This window comes from Nanorana parkeri, unplaced genomic scaffold, assembly GCF_000935625.1.
Source record: "Nanorana parkeri isolate BGI_ZX_2015 unplaced genomic scaffold, ASM93562v1 scaffold7, whole genome shotgun sequence".
NCBI classification, from domain to species: domain Eukaryota; kingdom Metazoa; phylum Chordata; class Amphibia; order Anura; family Dicroglossidae; genus Nanorana; species Nanorana parkeri.
Window position 1 is genome coordinate 4783573 of NW_017306275.1, and position 13736 is coordinate 4797308.

The 13736-nt window shown below is 42.8% G+C and overlaps 1 protein-coding gene across 4 annotated transcripts in view; it reads right to left on the reverse strand.

Annotated features, from left to right (window-relative positions):
• Positions 1-2757: 2757 nt before the first annotated feature.
• PPP4R1 (protein phosphatase 4 regulatory subunit 1) overlaps positions 2758-13736 on the reverse strand; it is a 53810-nt gene continuing 42831 nt past the window's right edge. For all 4 annotated transcript variants that reach the window (XM_018553883.1, XM_018553875.1, XM_018553868.1 and 1 more), the window contains 3 exons: positions 11314-11448; positions 7793-7934; positions 2758-3366 (listed from right to left, as the gene is read on the reverse strand). In XM_018553883.1, the coding sequence (XP_018409385.1) occupies positions 3203-3366; positions 7793-7934; positions 11314-11448 (441 nt within the window). In that variant the 3' untranslated portion in view covers positions 2758-3202. The remainder of the gene's footprint in view (positions 3367-7792; positions 7935-11313; positions 11449-13736) is intronic.

Sequence of the window (13736 nt, forward strand, 5' to 3'; positions counted from 1 at the left end):
GAGAGGTGTAGGCACACTGGGGAGTTCAGGGGGACATGTGCTATGGTGAGGGCCAAACATGTACAGTTTTGAAAGTGTGGGTACCCAAGTGAAAGTTGCAGGTGAGATGTTGAACCTACGGTATGTGGGGGTTGGTATGGCACCTGTGCAGACAAAGGTAAGAGCGTGGGGGAGTGAGAACATATGGGGAAGAAAGGGAGTCAGGTAGCATGGTGGTGAAAATAGAGGGGGCTTTTGCAGACATGGTGGTTAGAGTGGGAGGGGAAAAAGTGTGCAGGAACAGTGGTGAAATCCAATGGGCATTGCATTGGCGTGGGAGTGTGTGCAAGCAAAGAGTTGAGAGTTGAGGTGGGAAACATGAGGGGATGGCCTCTTAAAAAAAAAAAATAGCGAGCCTTTACTACATGTACACAATAGTATCTGTGATAGCTGAGCCATCTTCTACAAAAATAAAAGTTCTGCTTTCCTGAAAGCCTCTACTATTTGGGGCAAATCCTGCGTGTGCAGAATCACATTTTGGAGAGGAGACGTGCAGTAGTAAGGTGAGGAGGCATGGGGAGCAGAGGAATGAAAAGATTGTCTAGAAACAGAGGTAGTGAGTATTTAGGATATGTGGCCGAGCACAAATTAGACCCCGCCCTTACGACGGGACCCACCATCTTCCTGAAATGTAACGTCAGCATTTTGCCTTTACTTTCTTGCAGTGTGCAGGTACATTTCTTAATTAAAACACTTTACCACTAGGCACGAGGTGCAGGTTCAAAGCATTGGGCTCAAGGCAGATTTCAATGTTTCACAAAGGTGCAAGGTGAGCTGTAATTCTAGATGCCTGACCATGATGGCAAGCCAAGGTCCCATATGTGTGCATATCCCTACACTTCCCCAGCTAATTGATTTTACACTGAATTTTGGCGGTGTTTAGTACTCCTACATATACAGTATTTGTTCATATAGGCCAGGGATGTCCAAACTCCAGCTGTGGTGAAACTACAAATCCCATGATGCATCTCTCCGGGAGTCATGTCTGTGGCTGAGAATCTTGCAAAGCATCATGGGATTCGTAGTTCCACCACAGCTGGAGGGCCGCAGTTTGGACATCCCTGATATAGGCCAACTGAAGCATGTTATATAATAGAAGCAGCAAGCTCTACTGCAATTTTGATACAATTGACATCCAGCAGCAGCTCAGTATGTCAATTATAAAGCAAACCAGCCTTTCCTGTCCTTAGATAAGACTATTATGTACCTAGTAGCCTGGCCAAGCAAAACAGGTCTTAGCCCTGTGTATGTATTTTATATTAAAGGGGTTCTAAAGCCTCCGTTTTTTTTGCCTATATCTACTGCTGGCAAAAAACGATTTAACAGCGGTTTAAACTTACCCCATTATCGCTGCGTGCTCCCGCGCCGAGAATCCGGAACTGCTCGTGCGGCCGCAAAGGATCTTGGGGCTGGCGCATGCGCAGTTCGGATTCTCGGCCGAGAGACGAGCAGAGACGCAAGGTAAGTCTATGGACGCGTGCATCCACATGCAGACACCGCTGGATCGGAAGTGCCTGCAAGCAGAGAGGAGTCAGCGCTGGATCGGAGAGCCGCCGCACTGCTGGAGGGACAGATGAAAACATCAGGAAAGAAGATCGGAATAAGAGACATCATTTAAGGTAAGTGCTGACATTAACATTGGGGGGAGGGAAAACAAATTTGACTTTAATGTCACTTTAAGCAGTGGCAAGTGTGTCACAGGCAAAAGGAGATAATTCCTTTTGCTATGATTGGCGTGTGGGGAGTAATTCAGTTTCCTTCCTACCAAACCAGAACAGCCAAGTCTACCTTTCGACATGCTTTACCTTTTGAGCAGTACTGCAGCATATATGTCTGTCATAGGTGAAGCAGGTGCTTCAGGCCTTTGATATGACTTCACATGTGCACAATGCATCTCTGCCTATCTGGCCTAGTCTTTGGTATGTTTGCTATATGGGGCAGTGACTCCGTTTGTCACAGGTAAAACATGCAAGTCTGGCCTTTTGATATCATCGACATGTGAATAGTGACCGATATTGACCTTGGCATGGTAGAGTAGGCGACTCTAGCATTTGGTGTAGTCAACATATTGGAACAGTGGCTTGGGGTGGAAGATAATTAGGGTGATGCCCCTGACATGTCCAGTCCACTTTTGAAGTATTGCGTGGAATGTGTCAGACTAATACAAACAAAAGAAATGAACATGAGAATGGCGAAACATTTGGAATTGCAACAATTTTCTGCGCAAAGTGCTGCATTATCTGACAAATGCAGGGCTGCATTTGTATATTTGGCCGTGACTGTATACACACACACACTTATAAATGTATGTTCAGTATTTATATAAGAGGCTGAAAGATTTCTTGAAACGTATTAATAAATTTTATTCGGACAAGCAAATAAACTTGTATTACAACAGAGCTTTAAACAGCATGATTAAAGACTCCCAGTACTCCAGTGAGCACAGGCAGATATGTACATTTTATATGAAGACCAATAGTGATGCACCTCACAGCTGATCATTTTCAAGTTAAAAAAAGAAACTTGACTTGAAGTACATGAACTAACGCATTTTCTTCAGGCCATGACCAGCATGAAAACGAATTAGAACAGAGGTACTTAACAGCAATGTTGCCTGCCTAAGTACAGCAATATGCTGCATTTAAGGATTAAAATCATTCTAATGTAGTGTTAGCAGGGAGCCATTAAGAAAGAAAAAAAGGAATGTTCTCCATTTCTAATACGTTTTTTAATAAAAATTCCTTTTGCAATTAATACTGGAAATTCTCTACAACGATAAGGAAGTGTTATGGAGACAATTCACTGTAGGGCGCGGGTAATAAAACAGTGCTACTGCATAAGACGAGCCACTTTACTACCCATTCAGAATATGGGCACCGGCATAAGAAAATGTGTTATGGCACAGCAGTCCTCCATATGCTCCTGCAGTGAAAGATGTAGGGAGTGAACATCTGGGATAGATCATGGCAATGTAGACTACAATCTTCCCCTCTAGTAGACAGAAGTTACTCGTCAGAGTCCAAGTTTCTTGACATCTCAGGAAGACAGAAGATTTTAAGGCTTTGGTGGCAATCCTCTGAGAGTTTGTGGTTCCTCCTCCCTACTGTATGTAGAAAAGGCCGCAGACAACACTGTCTGGGGTTAGTGTTCTAGGAGGCCTTTGTTAGTAGGTGGAAGATGCGGTGCTCACGGCATCATCAGCAAGTTTGGTGTTAGCAGGGTGTATGCTGGCAAAATACTTGACATCATTATCGTAATCCATCTGTAAAGCTACAATTGTCTGCTCCACAGCTTCCTGATGTGAATTTGCAGCAGTCAAAAAGTATTCTGCAAAGAAAAAGACAGAACATTGAAAAACAGATCGGAGTTTATAATTGCGTCTCACAGCAAATAATAGACAAACATAAAACGATATCAAACGATCTGCATGACTCGGGACAAACAAATCTACATTTGTAAAACATATCAGGCAGTCCAAGAGAATGATGGGATATAAAGAGAGTGAGCCTCAATGGACTCCCAAAAAATGATTTGACGGTATCCTATTTTTACCTTCCATTGAGGGAAGTGGCTTAGAAAGCAACTTGGGGACATTTGAAGAATAACTCCAAGCAGAATTATGCTTAACCCTTGCAATGCAGGGATGGCCCCACTGCAAGGGTTAAATGCTTGTTTTCGTCTAAGGACCTGTGAGCCATGTCCTACACAATGTATAGAACATAAGGATGCCAAGGGACATTCCGTCTCTGGAGAGGAGGAGATAGGCTGAAGGGACCAGTCTAACAGCCAGCCGGCTGCAAGGGTCAGGCTAGTATAACACTTTTTATTTTTGTCACTAGACAAAAAAAGAGCACTTAACCCTTTCAATGCGGGGGTAGCCCAACTGCAAGGTTTACGGTGAATTCTGCCCAGAGTTCTTCTTCAAAAGGAGTCCAAACTGAGGAGTGGGCACACCCAAACACACAACCAGCACAACAAAAAGGGAAACCAAAGTCACTGAATAGCCGCTTGAAGTACCTTTCAACTGAACCTAGCACTGTGGCAGTACACGCATCAACCTTGTAGAGCTTAGAGATTGTATACAAACAGGTTGCAGCCTTCCAGATCTGAGACACGGGAGGCCTGATGATGAAAAGCCCAAGAACCACTCACCACCATAGTGGAGGTGGCTTTACCGGGAAAGGGAGGTACATTGCAACTCATTAGGCCTGCACAGTAACCTGTAGAAACCACTCAGAAATAACGGATCTGGAAGCTGGATGACCTCTTAAAACCTTCTGAAATAAACAAGGAATCAGCTTGCCTCAAAATTTCTCAGGCAAAATAGGCTAAAAAAGAGATTTAACGGACTCTGAAAAGTAAAAAAAAATAGGGATGCACCGATATATCGGCCGAAAATGGCACTTTTGGCTAAATGCTGGGTGCTGCTCTGTGTCCCAGCGGGGAGAAGAGAAAGTGAAGCCGGCCAAACGCTGTGAGCGGCCAGCGTCTCTCCTCCTACATCGCTCAGCCTCCTGTCACAGTCCAGCAGAGCGGTGTGTGGGTGGAGACAGCCAGCGCTGTCACAGGAGGCGGATCTCTCCTCCCTGCACCGCTCGCTCAGCCTCCTGTGACAGCGCGTCAGGATCGAGAGCTCAGCCTCCTGTGACAGCGCGTCAGGATCGAGAGCTCAGCCTCCTGTGACAGCGCGTCAGGATCGAGAGCTCAGCCTCCTGTGACAGCGCGTCAGGATCGAACCATTCATGATTCTAGTTATCGTAAGCACACAATGTTCTCATGTTATGAATGAACAGGAACACTCAGAGGATTCCTGATCATTGATAACAGGGGCTGCAGAAAGAGATTGAAGACTTTTTCTATTTTTAAAGGGAAATATTAGGGGGTCTGTTTAGACCCCTAATATTTCCCCAAAGCCCCTAAAAGTAAAGTTAATAAAAATATTTAATAAAAAAAGAAATACAAAAATAAAATATTTTAAAAAATTAAAATAAAAAGCATTTTCGGTTTCGGTCTGACAATTTTTTATTTCGGTTTTGTTTTGAAATGTACATTTCGGTGCACCTCTATCAAAAATTGTAAAAAGTCTTTGAGGGATGCAGCACTCTTGAAATTGCTAAGATATTGGGGAGTGATGACAGAACCATCAAATGTTTTGTTGGAAATAGTCAACAGGGTCGTAAGAAACGTGTTGAGAAAAAAAAAAGATGCAAATTAACTGGCAAAGATTTGAGAAGAATGAAACGTGAAGCTACCAGGAACCCATTATCCTCCAGTGCTGTCATATTCCAGAACTGCAACCTACATGGAGTGCCCAGAAGGTGTTCAGTGCTCAGAGACATGGCCAAGATAAGGGAGGCTGAAATCCGGGCGCCACTGAACAAGACACATAAGTTGAAGCGTCAAGACTGGGCCAAGAAATATCTGAAGACAGATTATTCAAAGGTTTTATGGACTGATGAGATGAGTGACTCTTGGCAGACCAGATGGATGGGCCCGTGGTTGGATCAGTAACAGGCGCAGAGCTCCACTTCAACTCAGACGCCAGGAAGGTGGAGGTGGGGTACTGGTGGGCTGGTATTATTAAAGATTTGCTAGTTGGACCAGTTTTTAGAAGACACTTTCTTCAAGCAGTGGCACAGGAAAAAGTCTGCATCTTTCAAGCAGACCATGATATGTATGCAGGACAATGCTCCATCGCATGCATCAAAGTACTCCACTGCGTGGGTAGCCAGTAAAGAATAATGACATGGCCCCCTTCCTCACCTGATCTAAACCGTATTGAGAACTTGTGGGCTCTTCTAAAAAAGGAGATTTACGGTGAAGAAAAACAGTACACCTCTCTGAACAGTGTCTGGGAGGCTGTGGTTGCTGCTGCACAAAAAGTTGTTTGTCAACAGATGAAGAAACTGACAGACTCCATGGATGGAAGGCTTATGACTGCTATTGAAAAGAAGGGGGAGGGGCTATATTGGTCATCGATTTTGTTTTTGAAAATGTCAGAAATGTTTATTTGTACATTTTGAGCTGTTTATTTCCATCTGTTAAAGTGAGATTGGAAATTTTTCATTTAGTTGCATAATAATTGTGCACACATAGATATTCTCCTAAGAAAGCCAAAACCTCACTTTTACTTTCTTAAATATTCAGGTTTATTAACATTTTGGATTGACCAAGAGCACTGTAGTTGTTCAAAAATGAAATGAATCCTCAAAAATACAACTTGCCTAACAATTGTGCACACAGTGTACAAGGCCAATCTGGAGTTATGAGAATGATTGGAATGCCATCAGCGATGATCATTTAAACCAGACGAGGTAAAAGCTGCAGCAGAGAAAAAGCCCAGATGAGCGAGTACTGATTCCAAAAGGCACCACAAGGGCATCTGTCATCAGGTTCTGCGTCTTGATGAAATATCTTTCCAGCTTCTTGATGAATTGAAATGCTAGCCACTCCACATGTGGAGTCCTCCAATGCAGGCATATGTCCTGGAACACCTTCACACAGAGATCATTCCCGAGTCCAGACATCTGCTGAGGAAAATCTACTTGCCAGTTTCCCACCCCACAGATTTCTGGAACATGAAACTCTGCATTTGTTACCGAAGCAACACTGATACGCAACACCCAGCCCTGCCGCCGACTCCCCCCGATAACGGTTGCAAAGCATAGCGCTGGCGGCATTGTCCAATTAATACGAACGCTGCAAAGCCCTGCGTTCCACTTTTGACCTCAAGCTGGCCAGACTATTTTTGCAATTTTTCACTTTTTTTTTTCTTCCATCTGCTGCCTGTAGTTTGTAAAAGACCCCCCAAACCATACTTTTCCTGAAAGCCTTGACACTGACATCAGCACCTTTCCCCCACAGTGTTAATTCCTTCCATGGCAAAGCCAGAGGAAATTGGAGAAAAATGGTGAACAGTGACCAAAACAAATGAGGGCACACCCAATGCCTGGCCAAAATAGCCTACTCACAAAGTCCAGTCCAGTTGCTATACACTCCAAAAGCCAAGCCGAAAATGACTGGATAGTGTCAAGACAGTGGATAAACCCACAAGCAGCAATCAATGTAGATGAATCTTGATTGAAGAAGAAAAGTAGCCAGAAAAATTCAAAGGCTAGTTTTGATGTCCATCCTTTTTAGGACACTAGTAAAAAAATTGAGGCATGCTGGTAGGAGGGGTTATACCCTGGGCTGGACCTACATTTTTTTGTTTGGCAGTATCCAATCCTCTTGTAGTGGCAGTATAACCCAATATACACTATAACTATAAGGAAATACGGCTCTCCTGTATCTACTGAAGATTGGTGAATTGAAGATTACATACCAAATCGGCATACAACACAAGCTTCAAAATCTCTATAGAGCTGTTTAATAAAGCGCAAGTATGCCAAATACAGTGCAATTCAGCACTGCAGCGAGAGGGGTTGTTTATGGAAGGCTAGCAAGGTGCAGGAAAAAAACAAATATTCAGAAGGGCCCAGTGGATTACCTCAGATTTGCGCCAATACTGGAGCATGGAATGTCAGGTGCTACTTATATTGAGCAGACCTATAGAAATTGCTGTTTTTGGCATGTACCAGTCCTTGTAAATGCCTAAAAGGACCAGGAGGTGGAAACCCTGTAATGGTAGGTAAAAGCAATCAGCATGCAGAGCTCTATGCTGAGGTAATTTTTAGAGAAAGGAGGTAATGGTCCACTTTAAGTATATCATTATAAATCTTCTAAAATGCTAAATAAGGAATTCCTAGCTTACCTTTCTCTAACAGTGTTTGCTTTAACGTCTTTGCAAGGAGAACTCTGACATTTGGTACTCTGTCAGAGGCAAGCTGCAGAAGATGAGGCATTAAATGCATAGCAAATTGATCCATAGGAAGGCAGTCATCTTCAATGAGAGCCTAAGGGAAAACACAGAAGAAATACTATAGTAGCAATACATCAGTGAAAATCCATCATTGTTAGGACTACCCTTCCCACTCAGTCAACCACATATAACAAGGACATTAAGATGTACTGTAGATTATCACCTACTCTGATTCAGTAGATATTAAGAACAGGCAATGACATACTAGCAGATTAAATTATTCATAATGAATGCCATGCTGGAGGTTATTTAGCTCCTCATTTGTCTATTAGTCAGTGCCCTAGGAGCAAGGGATATATATATATATATATTTCACACTCTGTCACCCTACAAGTTTTGAAAAACCTCTGGGTGTCAAGGCTATATCCCTGGGTCTAGGTGTTACTGGCTGAAAAAAAAAAGTCTGCCTGCCCACACCTAGAATGTGGACAAAGCTGGAACAAGACGTTTTATCAAAAACAGAAGCTGTGCCACCTCTCTCTGAGCTGCAAGACTTCTGGTACCCCCCCTGACTGGCCTCCCTGAATGGATGTATGCCACTGGTGTGGCACTGTCCGACTGAAACTAGGTTGGATGGAAGTTGAGAGAACCTGTGTTGAAGGGACAACCGAATCACTCACATTTCCAAAATGTTGATTGAGATTAGATTCTTCAGGCTTCCCTGCACCGATAGGGTGTCCAGGTCTCCTCCCCAGCTGTCTGGCATCTGTCCTCATATCCTTCTAAGTTATCAGGAGAAAGTATTTCCCCGATTCCAGGACTGGACTCCTGAGCCACCAGTGCAGAGATAGCCTGGTCTTGGGTGTCAGGTGCATGCGATTTTCCAGTGATTGTGCCTTCTTGTCCCATTCAACCAGAACGTTGAGTTGCAATGGTTTGTTTCTGGAACAGTTTGTTAAGTATTGAGTGACAGAGTTTAAGCCGACTGTTCTCTTAAGTAGGTTCCCATTATGGGAATGCCCTATGAGCATTGTAAGGATAGCACAGGGGCCAGAACCTTGCTGAACTCTTGAGAAACAAGACAAAATAAATGGGAGGGCTAAAAACTGGTAGTGTTGAGTATCAACAGGAAAATGCAGGTATTGATCTGCTGAAAAAAATGGGGTCATTCAAGCATGCTTCCATGATGTCTACAGAGGTTAGAAAGTATTCCTGATGGAGGGTTGTTATGACTGACCTGGTGAGTTCCATGTGAAATGTGTGCAAATCACACCAAAACTTTGAGTGCTTTCTAATGGATTAGAAACTTTTAAGTCTTTCCTCTTCTGGATTTAAGACAATGACTCCTTGAGAGTTCTGCCAAAGCAGCAAGGAGGTCTTTTAGTCTTTGTGGAGAGACTGGAACATTGATACAATGTATTCTACCCATGCAGCCAAGATATGTACGGCTCAAGGGGTTGCAAAGGCTAGCAGACATCTCCCCCACTTTGAAAGGTAGGGGGTGTCCCTTTATTGTGAGGATGACTTCCCTGCAGGTTTGAAAGATTTAGGGGTCCAAGATTTGCAATGGAACTGGGCCCGATTTAGATTTAGGTTTTAAGGCCTTGGAGAACCAAAGGAACTCTTTTTAGCTTTAGAAGCAGATTTTCCAAACTGAGGCTTTATGTTTCTTTTGCTGGCAAAAGAGTGGTTTCCGTCAATGACATCTTTGATGAAGTGGTCCAGAGAGGCACCAACGTTCTCCATCAAAAACCACACAATAAGCCTTTTTTTTAATGAAAGTGAGAGCACAAACTGCAATAAAAACCCCACACTACAAAAATACAATTTTGGCTTCCGTTTGCTTTTTAAAGTCGAATGCCAGGCAGCTATAAAATCACAGTTTTTTAGCTAAAGCGCCTCAATTTAACTTTTCATCAGCCTTTTGCAATACCCTATACAGCAGCATTAAGACTGGGAGCGGGAGGGACAGGACTGAGCGCCAATTAGGTGTGCTACATACGAGCAAATGTACCAATCAGAATATGCTGACTGATAGAGAGAACAGTAATACAAGAATCACTGCGCTAGGTGTGAAAACTAAATAACTAAATAATTAATTCGACCAGCCGCAACTATGTGTGTGAGTGAACTTATTATATCGCAAGTGAGTTGCGCTCGGTCTCGACAAATATAAATAAAATGGAATATGTGTGCTCTATAGGACGTGAAGAAGTTACTAAGTTCAGATTCTACTGTGAAAGAATTGTAAATCTCGGTAGTCACTACCTCGGTAATAATTGTGCAATATAACAATCAGATAGAGAGAACAGATTCATCATAGGAATGGACCTCATCAGCCGGCTGAAATATCACTCCTTTTTCAGAATTTTTAACGGTCAGAGAATGTGGCAAAATCTGCCTGGCTGTGCTGTGTAATAGGGCGGTCTAAATCTCAGGAATGGAGGAGCAGAATTAAAAAATTATTTGGTAGGAAAAAACTTGCATCCTTTTAATGTATTGCATTTTTGTATTCAGCCATTTGCCTGAAGGTCAAGTTCAAGCAGCAATAACCCTTAACGTTTGAAGATTGACTTTTACACTGCAAGTACAGCAAAGCATCAAATAAAAAAAATAAAAAACAAACTATTTGCAGTTAATTCAGCCGAACAATATAACAAAAGCTTTTAGTAAATTTGGAAACAAATTAGATTCTTAGAAATAGCAAAAAAGACTCCGTAATGAAAATGCTCTTCACTATGCTATACTGAATGTATCCTAACACAAGAGAGTTGCCTTCTATTAAAAGGAGAACTATGAGGTGAGTGATTCCACTCACCTCATAGTTCTAGCCGACCTGTGACAATGAGACTGTCACAGGTCGGCTCAGTAGATCGGGAGGTGAGCGAACACATACCGGCGTTCGCTCACCTCTCGATCCGGTCACTGTTCTCTGCTGTGACAGGGGAGCGTCTGGATTCCCCCCTCCGATCCGCCAGCTCTGACCGGCGGAACGGACGGGGCAGGTACAGCTGGCTCTGCCTCTAGATAGGCAGAGCCAGCTGTCAGTCACGCAGCTGGGCGTATCCCGGCACAATTGTCGGGATCCGCTTTAGCTGCGGCGTCTCAGTATACCGCGAGCAGCAGCTTGCGGTATACTGAGCCTAGAGTGACGGGACACTAGTTTGTGTCCTCCCGTTACACTAAGGAGAACTATGGGGAAAAGCCTTAACCTCATAGTTCTCCTTTAAGCTTAAATGTTTTAATGCAAAGGATCGTAACATTAAGCAGAATAAGTTACACCCTAGGTATTTTACTTCTTTAACCAAGTGTTCATTGCACAGCAGAAAATTCCACTTTATAATAATCACACTTTAAAGGTAAATGATGATTGACAGACAGACAAATTATAAAATTTTTATGCAAGTGAGAACTATCAAATTACAAAAGGAAAGTTTTAGAATCTCTGTTTCAGATGAACATCAAAAACCAACCTGGCAAATGAACACAAATGTCTGCCTTCCCGACCATTTTGAGCTCTGGCAAAACTGCTCTACAAGTTTATTCATGACATCCAAAGCCAACTCTGTATTAGGATCCAAGTACAACTTCTTCACCATTTCACTGACCTGCAAAGCCAAACACATGCAATATTCAACAACTGCCACCTCATTAGAAGCGGTGCCAGTACTTCCCGACAATCTAACGTGTACAAAGAAAATAAATGGAACACAGAATGCATTCTTTCAGATTTTTCAAAAAATGTCTGCCCAAAAAATGCAAACATCTGAAAAGTTTAAAAGCGTTCACCCATAAGCACTTGCAAAACTATGTGACATGGCTTTTGTAGATCTCGGAGCTGCTGTAAAAGCATATTACAGAACCTGGGATTCTCTATGATCACTTGGTTTTAGCTGCTCTGGTTATAGTCTTTACACTCCATCTTAGTATGCCATTATGCTCTCACATTGGCCTAAAGAGGCAGAGGCCATCAGTGCACAGAACATGTAGCTCATTCCAAGTCTTGCCCCGTGTTCTCCCTTCTCATTTGGTAGACAAATGCATTTTCTAAAACAAGGGATGATAGAGCAGAAGAGAGGGAGGACCAAAGAGGAATACTATACATGACCTCTTACACAACAGGGAATGATTACATCTCAGATAGTAGATCCACCCTTCTCTTGCGAAAGGTAAAAGATTAGCCAGTATACATGCAAACACAATTTTTAAATTGCAATTTCAGAGAGTATGCATTAACACACAGACATGAACAAACAACTGTGTTGGTTTGGCAGGGTTTCTCTATGGTAATAATCAACATGCTATATACAGTATATGTTGGCTTTATTAGACTAGAAGAAGAAAGGTTGCTGAAAGAACACATCTTCCTTAGATTAGGTCTACTTGGATGCTAGCAACAGCATTAAAACACCCGATAGGACGTTTAGGAGTTATAAGAAAAAATGTGGAGGAAAAGGGTTTATGGAGAGACATAGTAGACCATGCGTAAAATTATATTAAATTTATTGTATTGTACATAAATTCATTTCAATAAAAACATTTGCTTGGTCAAAGTAGCTGATACAACTCATAAATAACATTATTAAATACATACATGGATGCAATATTCCAATTTAGACCAACATAATTCATCCCTCGTCATTGACTAGCCCAACATACATACATTCATTGATAAAATCCAAAAGCCTAACGGCCATGATTCGTTCAACGTAATCAATTCATTGGTGTGTTCTTCAAGCTGTATTTCAGATATTTCTTTCCAACATGATTAGTTCCCTACGCGTTTCGCACTTAGGCTTCATCAGGGGATCAGACTAATCTGTAAGGAGTGCCTGGAGGTGGATAGAGGTGATGAGGACAGGAATGGAGTGGGTGGCTAGCTTCAGCCTATCCATCACATACCGTCCATCATCTCTCCCAGGACCTCAAAGGGAGGGATGTCCTGGGCAGCTTCAGAGAGCCAAATAGAACCCCACTCGGAGCAGTGACCTAATTTTGGTCCAAGTTGTATAGCGGTGTGCTGTCCTCGGCTCACTGCTCCGAATGGTACGCTCTCCACTGGAGAGAGTACCATTCGGAGCAGTGAGCCGAGGATGTCTCTCCATAAACCCTTTTCCTCCACGTTTTTTCTTATATACTACTTATTAGGGGAAGAGATTAATGAAAAGAGCTAGGGTGGAGGCGACCCACAAAAAGTTCCTTTGTTAGGACGTTTAGGAGGCAATGAAGGTAACATTTATTGCCCGAGATTTAAAAGGTAGATTTCTTTCACTAGTTTGTTCTGCTAAACTGCTGTGTAGGCAGAAAATACAATCATAATAAATGCAAGAGGGCAGGGACTCCAATTGCTGTACAGAACATTTCCTGTTATTCTAGGGTTTCCCCGGCTGGACAGATTTCAGGCACTCACTTTATTTCCCTCTCTCCCATCTATCCCCTCTCAGCCATAACATTATGAGAGGTGAAGTGAATAACATTGATTATCTCATTACAATGGCACCTGGAAGTGGCTGGATATACAAGACAGCAAGGGAACATTTTGTCCCTGAAGTTGATGTGATGCACAGAAGGAAAGATGGGCAAGAGAGGATTTGAGCAACTATGACATGGGACAAATTGTAATAGCTAGATGGCTGGGTCAGAGCAATTCCAAAAGGGCAGCCCTTGTGGTATGTTCCCGGTTTGCAATGGTCAGGAACTACCAAAAGTGGTCCAAGGAAGGAAAACCAGTGAACTGGCGACAGGGTCATGGGCGACCAAGGCTGGCCAATGTAGTACAATCCAATACAAGGGCTACTGTAGTGCAAATTGCTAAAAAAAGTTAATGGCACGGCTAGAAAGGTGTTTGAACATACAGAGCATCGCAGTTTGTTGCATATGGTGATCTGTAACTGCA